The sequence below is a fragment of the Diospyros lotus genome, chromosome 5 (assembly GCF_014633365.1).
Source record: "Diospyros lotus cultivar Yz01 chromosome 5, ASM1463336v1, whole genome shotgun sequence".
Lineage (NCBI taxonomy): Eukaryota > Viridiplantae > Streptophyta > Magnoliopsida > Ericales > Ebenaceae > Diospyros > Diospyros lotus.
In genome coordinates, this window is record NC_068342.1 from 40,484,142 (window position 1) to 40,500,771 (window position 16,630).

Genomic DNA, 16,630 nt, shown 5'->3' on the forward strand with positions numbered 1-16,630 from the left:
ATCTTCGCAACCATCACTGCTCTGCTACCAGCTAATCCATCTTAAACAACCACCATTGCGATCAGCCATGCCACTCCAAACAATCAAAACCACTGCAACCACTGTTGTAATCAGTCACTCCACATCTCTCTCTCCTTGAGTAGCTATGATGTGATTAGGTGCGGTGGATGAGTTAAGATCTAATCTTGATTCAATTTTGGTTCCTTATTTTTTATTTCTCATTTTTTTTTATAAGATGTGATCCTTTTTTTTCTTTAGATAACAATTCTTATGAATGTCAAGGTTGTTGTCGTCAATAAATGAGGTTTGATTTTTGTTAATCTCTTTGTTTGGTTCTCAAGAAAATTAAGCAAAATATGTAATTTTGAATTTTTGTAATTTTTCTTTAATTTTTGTTGTAATTTACTATTTAATTGCAATTGTATTGTATCTAAAATTTATTTAATCTTGCATTTGTTAATAAGTGGGCTTTGGTGTGATGGAGTGGTGGGTGGAGTTTTTGATTAGGCGGTTTTTGGTTGCGTAGAAGTAATTGGTGGTGGTGGAGAGGAAGGTCTTAAGTGCGTGGTGGTGGTGGCGGCCGAAGTAACTAGGTGGATTTTACTTTGGTGATGGCTGGCATCAATATTTTATATGATGTAAAAATGCGATGTATAATATGAAGTGTGTTACACAAGATAAAAGATATATTATACACATGAAGTATTTTTTGCATAATAACTGGATAATACATCTTTTGTGTTATACATCACACCCTTTACATTTACAAGGTACTAGAACCCATAAGTACCATAGAATTTCCTGAATGGAAAATTGGAAATGGAAGACTTCAAGCATCACATTTCATGATTCAAGACCGACTGTTATTGCAAAATAAAATACATACAGATCAAATCGAGTGTGTGACTAATATAAATTCATGTTGTTTAATCTGATGAGCAAACAATAGTTAATTGTCTACCTAGCGTAACCCTCTTTCTTTATCCGAACTCAGACCAACTGTAAATGGGAACTCTTTCTTTATCCGAACTCAGACCAACTGTAAATGGGAACTCATATGCCTACTTAATGTCGACAACCAACAAATTCTAGGGGGCTCAATTTTGTTGAAAGATTAGAATGGTTACCTCTCAGTTTCTAACCTTGATGTCGTTCAGATGAGCTATGAACAAGTCATTCCAAGTATCGGTAACTCCTGGTAAGCACCAATGCATGCAATCGTCATGCTTCTTCCCACCAGCCGCGGCTGGATGGGCGTCGGCTCTGAACTCAGTCATCCGGGTAATGTCCAACACGATAAATTGAGAGCTGTCGAGGGCTTTGTACAGATGCTGGTTCACCAGGCGCGTCTCCACGTTAGTTCCATTGTTCGTCGGGGAGAAAATTTCTTCGACCTGAAAGGATTATAGGAACTCAAGATCTGACTGCTAAACTATATAGGTGTTGCCGGAGAGGGTAAATACTTGACAAAAAGGCGAAACTATTAAGTAGATAGTGAGTGAGACTTGCCTCTTGTGGCAACAGAGGATGCGACCGCTGACAAGAACCACCTTGGTCCCAGTCGCCTCCTTCAAAATGGCGCGGGGATTGTGTACGAAAGAATATGATTGCACCTGGTTTTATTCGTTTCTCCACAAATGGTACCTGTGAATAGGAGCATAAAACTGGGCAACTCAGCATAGTAATTTAGAAGCCAACCGTGGTACCACACTTCCATTAGCCTCTGGGCAAGTCATAACTGTATCCCGCATGCGATTACTTTAGTTTGCCGCAGGTACTTGGAGATTTGTGAGAGAACATCAATTGATTAACACAAGGAAAATACAATCCCTTCGCTAACCTAAAGCAAATACCAGAATGATTTCTGATTCTTCAAGATTATGTTATAGCAAGATGGAGGGGGGTCAGAAAAATTTAGGGCCTATTTCCACTTTTTTGTCATTTTCAGTTTTTGTTTTGTTTGGTCGGCAGGTTTTGTTTCTAAACATAGAAACGTGTTTTAATTTTCTCTGCAAAAGGCACAGACACACGCGTGCGCGCGCACACACACCAAATTAGTGTACTCTCCTGTGTTGGAAATACACGTGACATACTTTATCTGGCTTTCCATATCCTTCACCTTCACCAGCCAACCCTCTCCTCTCACACAGCAACGCAGCCAGCACCTTTGCTGTAGCCAAAGAAGGTATCACCGCTGGAGCCTCTGGCATCAGTGTTCATCTTCTTCTTCTATTTATCTCTCTATTTTTAGCTGTTGCAACAGAGGGCCAAAGAAAGTTCTCTCTCTTCTCCTCCTCATTTTACTTTGGTCAGACCAAATTTAGATTCTTCATGAACTCAAACTCAACCAAATCCAAACACCAATCAAGTATGCGAGCCCAGACCAAAATCTAAGTTCACTGGCAATGGAGAATTTTAGGTTTAAAAGAAAAGAAAAGAAATGCCCTGTTGGCCAATACTATCCTGTCCTCCTTTCTTCGCTTCTCTTAGCTTTTCTCTTCTGGCCAACACTCTCCTCTCCTTTTTTTTTTTTTCTAATTTTTCTTCTTCTCTTCCTCATTGCTAACAAACTCAAATGCCAATTTGGATTCACTGGCAATGGAGAACAAGAGGGAAAATGGCCAACAGGTTCTGGGGTTCAAACCCACAAACTAGTGGGTACCAAAAGAGAAGGAAAAGGAAGTCCAAAATTTTTTAGTTCAGGAGTATTTTCATCAATATTAAGTGAACTATTACATATTTTTTATTACTAGAATTTTGAGAAAATGTATCAAACGACATATTCAGATTTTATTTTTCGAAAAAAAATTGTAAACAAAAATTTAAAAGGGAAAACTAAAAGCAAACACATAAAAACTAACAACAAATTCAAACGGGCCCTTTAATTTTCAGGTTTATCCTTCCAATAAATTGTTTAAGCTCATTTTAAAGCAACTATATAGAAAAAAAACTGTCAAAAAGGTTTTTAAACTAAAGATGAAAAGTTTAGGCTCCATTCAATTTTAGAAAACATTTTTTAGTTTACAACTCCAATTTTATAACTAAAGGTGTAACAACATTTTATGTTTCAAAAAGTCATAGCATTCACTTTCAGAAAATGTAGAAAACATAAAAAGTATGTTTTCTAATTCATAGTATAAAATTGGAAAATTAGAAGGCTGAGTTTTCTATTTTCCAATGGAAGATTCAATTATTAAATAGAAAATTGGAGTAGAAAAACAGAAAATATTTTCTACAACTAAACAGGCCCTTGGGGTTTTGATTAAAGATTTGACTGTGGATTGATGGTTGGTCTTATAAAGAATCAAACTAGAATGCACAAGATGACAAGAATACTGAAAAACCAGTCTCGGATCTGTCTTCAATTTAACAATCAAGGCTACTCCAAAATACATAAAGAGGGATTTACCTAAGGTGTGCTAACAAACAGTATTTACGCCCACAAAAACTGGAATTAAAAAATAAATAAAACTAAGCAAAGCCTATTTGAAATAAATAATTATAATTAAAGAAACAAATAAAAGGCAATAAGGAAACAAAATAATGTCTACTTATCAACTAAACAGCCTAGAGTATACTTTCATAAAATCTCTAGACTCAGGTTCTCTATCAACTTGTTTCAACACCAATGTGGAGATGAGTAGAACTTCTATCGTGAATGGGAGAAGGAGAATGGAATCTTTCTAAATGGATATCAAAGCTGGAGTATGATTCTTATTTGCCAAATACGTTGGACTACATATGTTCACATTTTACAGCACTTTAATGTTCAAATGTGAACAGAAGGCATGAAATTCATTATTTACAAACCTTTAGCTGTATTCCACTTGTTTCCATCCCCAAGTCCAACACTTTTTCCTCTATGAACAGCATAGAATGCAAAAGTGTAAGTTCTCAGCGTATCCTGCATCCCCATAATATCTCATCTAAATAAGCCAAAGGCCATCATGTTCTCAGGCACTAAATGTTTACAGATAGCCAAATGTGGCACTGAGGACCCTGGGCCAACAATATAAAGCAAGACTTACAATATCCTCCATCTTGATTATTCAGTTACCAGAGACTTCACAAAATGGTCACATTATACTCTTAACAGATAACTTGTGAAACTTTTTAACTTGGCTTTGAAAAAGACCATAGACCTAAAGCAGCGTGGTCAAAAATTGTCAGACCTGAATGACCAGAAGAGTGAGAAGTCAATTTACAGTGCCAAATCTGAATGCACAAGTGGAAATGCAAACATCTTCATACCATGTGAATCAGAATCAAATGATAAATAACATATTGTTAATCAAACTTCAAAGGGAAATTCTAGTACTCAACAACTATTGACTAGAAAACCATCCGATTCTGCAATGTGTCAACAAGTTTCTATGAGTTATCTGTGCAAAGTTATTTGCAACACAACATTCACTCTTTGTCATTGTCAGATATGAAGTAGTCCTATGTAAGATGCAAAATTTCAAGAAGAATGGCACCATACCATGTGTTGTAGAACCATGTCAAAGCCAACATCAGGAGGTACCGGGGGCACCACAGGCAAGTCCTTTTCAAAGAAAAGCATGGGTGATTTTACAGGGTCAAATTTTGAAGGAGCCCACCACCTGAAAAAAGGACCATGAAGCCAAATAATGTGTAAGAGCAATCCACCCATGTGAAAGTTCGCTCTACATTTCAACACTGAAAATTCCTATGTACCATGTGAACATCACAGTAAGAAATATGGCATTTTATTGCATCATGAAATAATATCTCATTCATGGGTGATGATAGACCCTCATTAATCAAGGATGGTTAATCCAATAATGGGCAGAAAACATGCCTCACTCATGCCCCAGAACAGGAAGAGTTAACCCATGGCCGGCCCTGAGGATAGGTGACCAAGGCGATCGCCTAGGGCCCCCCAACCATAGAAGGGCCCCAAAAATTAAGTTTGGGATTTGAATATATACTTTAAATATATAATAAATACATGCACGTTTGGTAGAGTGGTGGGTTTTAAATTAAAAGTTTCTCAGGACATTGGGTCAAATCACTCCACCAGCATGTTTGAATTTTTTTATATTTTAATATTTTTTAAACAATAAATACCAATCTCACAAATTTTGTTAGAAAAATTAATGCTTTAGTGAATTTTTTTATATTTTAATGTTTGCTAAATAATAAATACAATAATAAATATCACTTCCATAAATTTTGTAAGAAAAATTAATGTCTTAGTGAGTTTTTCTACGTTTTAATGTTTTTAAACAATAAATATCATTCCTGTATCAAAATTTGTAAGAAAAATTAATGCTTTAATTATTGAACTTTTGAAAGTTTTCAGTTAAACTTTTTAAACTTGAAAGTCAATCGTATAAACCGTTAATATCATATTCGATCTAAAGTCTTGAAAATTTAAGGCCCCAATAAAATTTTGGTTTATGGGCTTGCTTAGGGTTGGCCCTAGGTTAACTGATAGGATTTCTCTCCAAAGGGCTAGATAGACACTATTCTTCTTCGGTAATCATAAGATAATCCTAGCTTATATTCCATGTACAAAAACAATAATAATATATCAATTCTTAATCCCACTATGAGGGGTGGGCTACAAGAATTCTAACTCACCAATTATTTCTACTATATTAATATAATTATAATATCTTTGGTAAAGTCATTAAAACTTAAATTATACTTCAGAGTTTTCCACCACATTTTCCTTGGTTGTCCTCTTAGCTCTTTTATTACAAATTTCTTCCATTCCATCCACTCTCCTCAGAGGAGCATCTAGTGGTCTTCTTCTCACATGACCAAACCATCTTCTACTTTAACTTCCATGTAAAAGAAATCTCAATTTTCTAAATTCATATTAGTGACTAACTTCATAAAACATAGCATTCAAACAGAGAATAATTACCAGTGTCCTGTGTTAAATATAAGGATATCATGGAACCTCACAGCCTCTGCCCATGTTTTTTCTGGAACATCAACATCAACTCTATATCCCTCTTTATACCCAATAGACTCTAGGGCACCACCATTAATGCTGGCTGACCACCTGCAGAATATATAAATGGAGCAAATCCATCCGAAGTCAGAAGAACATGAGGAACAGTCACATGTGGAATCTACTTTGAAGCATAACAAAAACAGTAAAAGACAACCAAGAAAAAAAAAAATCCCTCAAAAATTTAACAAAGTATTGTAAACAAATATCTAGTTAATCAGATGCACCATCATTGGTGGAGTAGAATTTGGAAAAAATATCATTGGTAGAGTAGAATTTGGTCACTGATAATTTGTCTCAAGCCAGATCAGTAAGAATGTTCATTCGATAGGCAACTGATGTCTTGTCCCACTTTCAGGACAAAGCACCAACATATTTTCAATCATGAAAATGCTTAGTATGTTGATACATGATATGAGGCAAATCAATAAAATCTGTTTTTATGTTATGATTATATACTTCAAAATGACTACAAAATTCAAAATTTGGTTCAGCGCGGATCAACATCTTAGAACCAAATACATTGTTAAGTCAACTTGCTCATATTAATTAAATTTTGATAATTAACAAAAATATTTTTATGATATAAATGTATTCTCTTTCTCATGCAAAAAGTAAATTTATTTTGAATTACAGAGAATTATTTTTAGACATGTTTTCTTTTACTCATACAAAAAGTAAATTTATTTTGAATTAAAAGAAAATTGCTTTTAAACATGTTTTCTTGTTTTAATCATTTATGTCTCAAAAACTTATATTTGAATTTTCAAATTTTGAATTAAAGGAGAATTATCTTTAGACATGTTTTATCTTACTCATGCAAAAAGTAAATTTATTTTGAATTAAATGAGATTTTTTTTAGACATTTTCTTATTTTAATCATTTATGTCTCAAAAGCTTATATTTGAATTTTTAAATCTTGATTTCTCATGTAAAAAGTAAAGTTATTTTGAATTAAAGGGGATACATGTTTTCTTATTGTTTGAGAAAACCTAAATATTTTTTGAATTTCAAACTTCATATTAACCCTTTCTTTAATGACTAGTGTGTTTGGAAGATGTATATATATAGGATAAGTATGGAGGCTCAAAGAGAACAAATTTGATGAGCATTCAAACAAGAGTAAGAAGGTTCGAAGTGTTGGAAGTGTGCTGGCTAGTGGAATTCTCAACCGCTGGTGACTTGTTTGCAATTGTCTTTGATTGTAAGTTTGTTATTTTTACTCACTTATTGTGTGAAGGGATTATATTTGCTAGTAGTATGCTAGTGATTCTTGCTTAAGCAAAGGATTGTATGTTGGTTCTACCTCCAATTAAAAGCTAGTGTTGATTCTCCCTAGTAGAACCTCAAGCTAAGTCTTGAGAGAGAGAATTAAGCTCTTTAGAGCCGAGTCTCTATAAATTTCTCTTGTTCCTTGTGGTTGTGTGATTTTATTACTATTAATCCTACTGCAATCACAACATATTAAGATCACAAATTTAAGAGTTTTTAAAAGAGTTAAAATTATTAATTAATTTTTAAAAGCCCAATTCACCCCCTCTTGGGTATTTTTTTGGACAACATACATAAATATCGGGGGGGTTGGAATCATCAATATTGAACAGAAGTACTTTAGATTATGTTGTAACTATCTAATTGAATTCAACACAAAGGAAAAATAAGTTGGGGTATTTTCCTTTCTTCTGAAATCTAGTACACTTCCAAGAATAAATAACATCCATCACACGTTAGAAAACAACCACCTCAATTCAAAACTTTCAAAATCATGCCTCAAAAGTCTTGAGCCATTATTAGGAGGTAACTGACTAGTTCCCATGCATTGCAATCCACACACAGACTAACATATACAAAAGACAATTCCTATTGGAACAAAAATCCGTTGCTACGGAAGAGAGCCTTTTTGACCTTTTTGACCTTTTGGACTCTTGACCTTTTCCATCTCAAAACAACCTCCCAATCATTTATAAGGAAGATATCATTAAAAATAAATAAATAACAAAGCCAACAAGATCCAAATACATTAAAACATCCTCACTATTACTCTCTCTTTTTTCTTTGTTCTTTTTTCTTTTTTCTTTTTTCATCTTCCTTTTTACGTATCCCACTCATTCAACTCCATTCAAAAGGAAATGTCCTATAATCACCCACAAAAGCATTTCTAAGAAAAAAATGTGAGGAATAGCAAGTAAAGTCACTCAAAATTTTACATGAAAGAGGGAAGAACAAGCAGCCTCTCATTATTACATGATGTCATATACCTAGACCGAGGCTATTACATTGAGGGTAGTTATAGCTACAAGAAGTTGTACTTTGAGTATGCATCACAAGTTGTAATCAAAATTGGTAACCCTTTTTGGCACCAATTCCCAGTTGTGGATCAATATATAAGAGCTGACCCAGCTCATTTGAAACCATCGAATACAATTTGAATGATCTGATTTCCCTCCTCCAATTTTCTATCTCCCTCTCTCTCTTTATCCTTCCTTCCCAAATTCTCGAATTCTCATTCCTTTCTCCTTCACTTTCCCGCCTAATTCTCTCCTAAATAGTTGAGAATTCTTTGTCAGATCTAGGATCTAACATTCTGGTATCAGAGCAAGCTCCTAGCCGAGGAATCCTCAAGTGATCCAATCCCAATGGCGAACGGCACTCACATGAAGCAGATGGAATCATAATTGCAACAGGTGACAACGTCGGTGATGGAGATGCAAGCTCGTGTGGGGAATGGAGGAGACGATCGGAATAGTGGTGGATAAGAAGTTGGAGCTGTCAAGCCCTCAAGTTGTGGGCTGGACAATTGAAGGAATTCAAGCAAAATTTTGAGAAGAAGAAATGAATGTATGGAGAATAGATAGAACGAGGAAGGGAGAAAGAACAGATAAAATGAGAAAGAGGGAGAAATAGAGAACGAGAGGAAGAGAGAGACAAAAATGAGAGAAAGGAAAGAGCTTATTATTCTTCCATAATACATTCTCACAGTAGCAGGTCTCTTTATATAGAGCCTATATCAGTATAACAACAACCTAACTAATCTAACAATAAGGAATGGGCTGTCAACTAACCAACTAACAGCTACATCAGCCTTTTACGGATTTACCCCTAGGGTTGTGACAATCCCCACCCCTTCAAACAATTCTTGTCCCCAAGAATTGACAACTGTGGACCCCGTTCTTCATCCAATTCCAACCTTCACAATCTAAATTCTTCTTTGCCTTCTCTTGCTCTTTTCTCTTACTCACCTTGGCCTCTTTTTTCTTCCTCCTTTTTGGCTTTATCTGATGAATGAGAGAGGAAACAACATCCAGTTGTTCAGTAGGTTTTTCAAGCTCATTTGAAGTATCGCCTTCATTCCCCTCTACCAAAATTAACACCAACTCCTCTGCCTCTTCAGCGGCTATGAAATCTCCAACAATATCATTTGTTGTGATCTTTTCCTTTCCCGTGTTTACAACATCTTCTACTTCCTCATCTTCCCTAGAGATCTTGTCAATAGGACATAGTTATTAAAGAGGCGCCTTAGCGCCAGTTCAGCGCCTCGACTAGGCCGAGGCGAGGCCTTTTTCCAGGAGGCGCACGCCTTGCATGGCGAGGCGTTGGGGCGTGAGGCGCGTTTCATGAAACCTGTTGTCAAGTAGCCCGCTGCCCACTGAAACCAGCTGTCATTCTCAGTTCTAGCCTGCTCTTGTAAGTTTTTTTACTTGTTTTATTTGATTAGAATTAGAATTAAACAAACTCGATCACAATCGGGTTCAACTTTGGTTTCGACCATACCCACCATAGCTCTCCTGAAAAATCCACATTTGGGTCTTGTCCCAAATTATCCGAGCTTGGTCATAACAGGCTTCATTCTAGAAATTAAGACATACTTCAACAACTTCTTTATTGATTACGGACTTGTAATGTTTATTGATTGTGGACTTGTAGTGTTTATGTGTTTGTTTAGAACTTTGCATGTGATTGGTACTTGTTTGAGTTTGAGACTTTAAGTTTGAACTTTAATAATGTTTCTAATTTATAATTTGCATGATGAATGAATCAACTTTAATGTTGTTAATTTAGAATTTGAAGATGATGAATCATGAATGATATGCATGTGTTATTATTGATAATTTGATAGTTATTTATGATTTTACAAGATTGAGTTTTTTTTCTAAAAAGCGCGCCTCACGCCTCAAGCTCCAGGACCCTTTACGCCTCAGTGTGCCTATCGCCTTTTAGAATTATGCAATAGGATTATCTTTTTTTACTTCCTAAATTTCCTAATCCATTGCGGGAAATTCATCAACTTCTTGCTATAAACAGAGGGTAGCCATAGAATTACCTTTGTTTTGCTGGCTACTCTTAAGAAAACTTTTAAGCGGCAGCCTATGCTTTCTGCAAATGGTTTCCAAGGCTAATTCTTGCAGCCTCGCCTTCTCCACCACTTGTTCCACCGTCATAGGACAAAACATGTTCACCATAAGCCTCAACATAACATTAAGACCATTAGTGAATCTAGATACAAAATAAGACTCATTCAATATTGGATGGCGATGGAGCGCCTATGCTTTCAATTTCTCAAACTTGACCTAATACTCCATAACCGAGTCCTCATGTTTCAGCTCATTGAACTCCTCGTTGTAACTCTCGTCTCCCACCTGATTTTTCTTGGTAGACTTAAAAAATTCATCAAACTTACTTGATAGACCTTTTAATTTGCTGTCAAAACTATCCCAAGTATTTGCAATTCTTGTATCCATCTTCTCAGCTCAATTCCTTGCAAATCCGCCTCCAACACAGCAATATGTCCTTGCTTCAAAATCGCACCTTCAAGATTGCCCGGAATCACCCAATCACCATCCAATTTCTGGGATCACCGAAATTTGCTTGCGCAACTCCCACCAAAATCCGCCTTTGATTACCACTACAGTCCTTTCAAGTCTGAGTTGAGAATCTCAATTGGAATAGCAGCAATTGAGAATCGCCAATTGTTAGAATTTGCTTCAGAAATGGCCGAACTTCTCAGCCAAGAAGTATCGGTCTTGAACTTCAATCAAGACCGATTCTTGATCCTTCACCTTCAACTTCTAACCCCAGCTTCGTCAGGATTTCCTTGGGTGTTATACGCAATTGACACCCAAGGTGCTGGAATTCGATCACCCCCGTCGCACCCTTGGGTATGCTTCTGTCGTGCTTGCCTTCAAGTTGCAACCACTGGAATTCACTACCGCCCCCGCCAACATCTTCCTCACCGCTTCCAATGCCATATTCGTCATAATACCCTTCAAGATTTAATTGAGAGCCGTCGCCCGTGCTTGCCTACCCAAGCACAGGCTCCTCGCTTTCAAATTTCAATTCTGCCTCGTTTGAGTCGTCTTCGAGTCCGTTAGTTCCGCCTCTTCTTGGGTCGTGTCACGTCCTTCAGTCTTCAATTCTGCCTTGTCTTGGGTCACCTCTTGCCGACATACGTGAGTTTGACTACTTCAATCGCTTGCAACTACCACTTCTCAAGATTCTATTGAATTAATGGCACTGACTCCCTAGAATTGTTTGCACAACCATGACCACGTCAAAGTTGCTATCGCTAGCAAGTTTTGATGCCGTCCCTCACCGTGATGGCTTCCACCAATTACCCCACAGTCGGTTTGTCTGGTTTTGATACCACTTGTCAAGCCCTCAAGTAGTGGGATGGACAATTTAAGGAATTCAAGCAAAATTCTGAGAAGAAGAAATGAATATAGGGAGAACAGATAGAATGCGGAAGGGAGATAGAACAAATAGAATGAGAAAGAGGGAGAAATAGAGAACGAGAGGAAGAGAGAGACAAAAATGAGAGAAAGGAAAGAGCTTATTATTCTTCCATGATACATTCTCACAGTAACAGGTTTCTTTATATAAAGCCCAGATCAATATAACAGCAACCTAACTAACATCCTAACTAACGTAACAGTAAGGAATGGGCTGTCAGCTAACCAACTAACAGCTACTATCATCCCTTTACGGATTTACTCCTAGGGTCGTGCTAGGAGGATGTCTCTGATCGATTACGACGAGAAATGCGCAATCAAATCCGAGAGGAAATGCGAGAGCAAAGCAATATGTTGCGAGATCAGATGTAGCAGTTCATGCTCATGTTCTCTAGCCAGAATCAAGTAAGGATCTCCCCTAATTTTCCCCCTAAAGATAGGTTGGAACCAGTCCTCTTGGGAATTGGAACCAATCACAAAGTGGTTGGATCCTCAGAGTTGGAGGGAGAACCAACCACTGTGGGAGAGACTGTAGTAGAGAGAAGGCAGGAGACATGGTTAAACCCCCACCCTTCCAATTTCCCGGTGCTGAAGTTAGAATTGCCCCTGTTTGATGAACAGAAGCCCCAATGGTGGATAAGGAGATGTGAAAAAATGTTTAGCATTCATCATGTGGTTGATAGCCAGAGAGTTACTCTGGCATCTGCCTATCTAAATAATGTGGGGGATGTGTAGTTCCAGGGATTAGGGGTGTCAACGATTCGGATTGATTCGGTTCTATAAGAATCCAGTAATCGAACCATTTTTAACGGCTCCAAAAAATTAAGAACCGTAACCGAACCATTACATAAATAAAACCAAACCATGATCAATCCGTCACACCGGACCGGTTTCAGTTCTATCCAATTAACATTTAGCTTCTAAACATTTTCGCAAAATATGAAATTACAAACAAATTTGTTAATTAAAATAAACCCATAACTTCATTAATGCTTCAAGTCTTGAAGTAAAAGTAGAACAAAATAATTCATAGACTACCTCATCAAATGAGATTACATCTACCATTTAGTATAGCAATAGCGCATAAAAGAATAGAAATAAAAGAATTCATAAATCTTGCTAGTTTCCTAGGAAGTGATACCATTTATGCGTATATATATATACTCAAAAAATTATAATATATAAGTATAATATCGGTTCTGGTTCGATTCGAACCACGGTTTGAAAAAAAAAAACTAGTAACCAAACCAAATATATCAGTTCTTAATATTTTAGAACCAAAACCTAACCACTGAACCATAGAACCAATCCAAAAGGCACGGTTCGGTCCGGTTTGGTCTGGTTTACCGGTTTTTGGATATTTTTTAACACTCCTACCAGGGATGGTCTAGAGTGAGGGATGATCACAATTGGGCAGAATTCGTGAAAGGATTGTGTGAAAGGTTTGGAGAACGAAGGACAAGGGATATAGTAAAAGAGTTCAACAAGTTGAGGCAGGATGGGATTGTACATGAATATCAACTCAAGTTTGAGGAATTGAAATCGCTTATGCTAAGTCGAAACCCTTACATGACTGAAAAGTATTTTGTGTCAAGTTTTATTATTGGTCTGAGTGATGATCTCAGACCCATGGTGAAAATGATGAAGCCAAAAACGATTACCAATTCCAATTACAACTTGTGATGCATACTCGAAGTACAACTTCTTATAGCTATAACTACCCTCAATGTAATAGCCTAGGTCAAGGTACATGACATTACAAACCTCATATTATCCCCCAAACTCATTCCAAACCATCCAAAACCCCTTAGGAAGACCCATCCATGAGATTGAACCACCTCCTAGAAACCAATTTCCCACATGCTTCCTCCTTTCAAGGTCACACATCCTTGCTCCAATATGTCCCAAGTATACTCATAGGGCATTTTAACAAAAAAAAAAATAATTAAATATTAAATATGGAGCCTTTGAGACCACGACAAACCCCTCCCACATATCAGTGTAAATGATGCCCAATCCACTACAACAATAATGACATATCAAGTTTTAATCCCACTAGCTAGGGTAGACTACATGAATTCGAGCTCACCAATTATCTCTATTTATGGTCATATTTTCTATAAGGCCCTTATAACACCTATTATTCTAAGGCTTTCCATCATTTGTATCTTTTTGCCTTCCTCTACCACTTTTATTAAAGATTTGTTCATTCCATCCAACTGAATCATGGTTCCCCTTTGGAGCACTCTAAAGTCTAATAATGCTAACAAGTCCCATACTATCTTTAACAAATAAACCTTGTTACTACACTATATAACCACAACTTCCATCTACCATACAGCTTCCTAACTAGAAGGAATATTAACAGGATAGCAGCAGAGTCAAGTTTGAAACATAGAGAGATATATTTATAGTGGAGTGTCTCTAAACTTCACAGCCAGCACATAACACCGACAGAGAATGCTGAGCAGTGAGTTAAATTATATGCCCGTCCAGATGAAATCACCTCCATTTCAAATACCACCAGCCCAAGTGATAACAAGGGTTAAGCAATATCACTTTTTACCTATGATATTTGGAAGCCCAATAATTATTACCATAAGTTTCTAGCATGATATGACTAAAGAGACCTGAATGACCACACCAACCAGCTTGCTTCTAAAATTTCTTGGTTGGTTGAAAAAGTAAACCCAGTATTTAAGAAACAATAAAACAGAAAGCAGAAACTAAGAAAGACAAAATTAGAAAAAAAAAAAAAAAGAAACGTAAATTGCATAGAAAGTCATTTAATTTGAGGGTCCAATCATATAGCTTACCTACCATAACGCACCAACAGATTTGTCCTGTGATATGCAATGGTAAGGTTGTACTGAAGAAAGGTAAATCCGCGGTCAGCTCCAGCAGGACGCCACTTTCTGACATCACCTGCCACTCGTTTCAAGGTGCAAAAGAGAGAAACAAACATATTCCTATTCAGAGAGTCACCTATGAACCCTGCACTGTTAAAGAAGTATAAGGCCTACAAAGTGTAATAACACTGCAAAGAAAATCATATTGTCAACTGATATGCAAAAAAGGCTTCATATTCTTGTGAATAGCTGGAAATTTCATCACAGAGGTGAATTTTATACACAAAATGGAATTTTGAAAGAGAAGGAAATAGAACAAAGCTTCATTTTTTTCATTTCAGTTGTTTGCATTACAAATTAAAAATACTTTTATCATTCTACAACAGTGTTGAGAAGAGGCTATTCTCGACATGACGAGATACAGTGGCCCCTTGCTTTGAATTGTAGAGAGAGAAAATTCCAAAAATAAAGAAAGTTGTAGTGTCGAGCGGTGATCTCAATTAGTGAATCCATTCTTCAATTTGGCTGAAATTTTTGCAGGCCTGTTGGGACATGTGGTTCTACATTGTAGAGGTGAGACTGTCATTTGGTAGCTGCTAGAGGTGATTTTCCGTGCTTGACAATGTACTGTTTTTGGAGAGATTTTTCCAATTTTTCTCTTGTTTGGCTTACACCCTTGTTGGTGATGGCCATTGGAATTGCTATACTCCAAGAAGGGGTTGTTCACGATATATGTTGAAGACTTGAGATGTTGTTAGCCTCTAGGAAGACTTGACTGTAATATTTGTTGAGCTATATGAAAGTTTGAAGTGGACTACGGCCCCGGGGGTCTTCCCTTATTGAAGGATTTTTCACCTAAATCTTGATGACTTTTTTTGTATGTATGACCGTGTGATTTAATTCTTGTGACATATGGGTAATTTGCTTTAGAGGGAAGAGGTGATTTGGGCTGTTGTTTTCTACTTACGGTTTGCCTTGCTTCATTCATGAATAACGGAACCCATTATAAAACAGGGACAAATATTTGGAAATTCGAAATATTATTTGCTTTCTTTCTCCAACTATTTGTTTTTTTCTAAAGAACCAAATAGAGCTCAATCTGAACGAAGTTAAGAGAGAAGAGTACCAATGTTAGTGTCTATGTGGCGTTGGAGAAATTGAATAGGATCGAACTGCGGCAGATCACAGTGATGAGGCTTCCACCGCCACTTGACAATGTCAATAGCGTTGGATTTGTTACCCGCAATGCAGTTCCAGCCCTTGTAGATCTCCTTGCAAGTGTGGTCGTACCGTGACGGTCCGGCCGCCGGATCGTAGATCCACTTCCCATCCAAGTAATCGCAGGCTCCACCTGCTTCACGCTTCTCCGTCTCGCCAACTCCGGCGGAGTCGAGCTCGAAGTTCCGGTGGTCGGGAGGGAGAGAGGGACCGGAGGAGGAGACTCTGAAGAAAGAGAGAGCGACGAATAGAGAGGCGACGCCGAGGAGGGAAACGGAAAGGAAGAGGACGGGGGTGAGAGAAGTCTTCTTCGTGGAGTGATGGCGGTGGTCTCTGGTAGCCATGGAGGATGCTGATGCACAATGGCGGCGCACGTTAGCCCTCACTCCTATGTCTGGCACGATCATTAACCGCCTACATCTTCATATTTTTGACAAAAAAAATAAATTTTCAATTTCAAATTCAATAAATTTTATATATAATTAATAATGAGAAAGCTTTTTAAAATGGGTAACAATTAAATAAATGTCATTTTTAATTAATATATAATTTATCACATTTTATTTTTAATTTTTAAAATATAATAAATATATTTTATGTTTAAAAACAATATACACTTATTATATCTTAATCATGCGTGTCATATGTAAAATAATAACTACCATTATTCTTATAAAATTATTTTGTATGAAAAGATATCTTAAACTCAAAAATAAATTTAAAAGCTTGTAAAAGTTATGGTAAATCAAGTTTTATATTAAAAAAATAAATTTAAAATAATCTTTAAAACAAATATATCTCTTTAGGGTTAAGTACATTATTTTTTCTTTTTTTGTAACATATTAAATCAA

General features: G+C 36.7%; 1 protein-coding gene across 1 annotated transcript; it reads right to left on the reverse strand.

Annotated features, from left to right (window-relative positions):
- Nucleotides 1-797: 797 nt before the first annotated feature.
- Nucleotides 798-16,186, reverse strand: LOC127802269 (protein trichome birefringence-like 13). The gene is made up of 6 exons (XM_052337983.1): nt 15,688-16,186; nt 14,529-14,637; nt 5,897-6,037; nt 4,484-4,604; nt 1,510-1,644; nt 798-1,394 (listed from the first exon to the last, which is right to left on the reverse strand). Exons 1-6 carry the CDS (start codon nt 16,184-16,186, stop codon nt 1,131-1,133), a joined length of 1,269 nt encoding a protein of 422 aa, XP_052193943.1. The 3' UTR covers nt 798-1,130.
- Between the last annotated feature and the right edge of the window lie 444 nt (nt 16,187-16,630).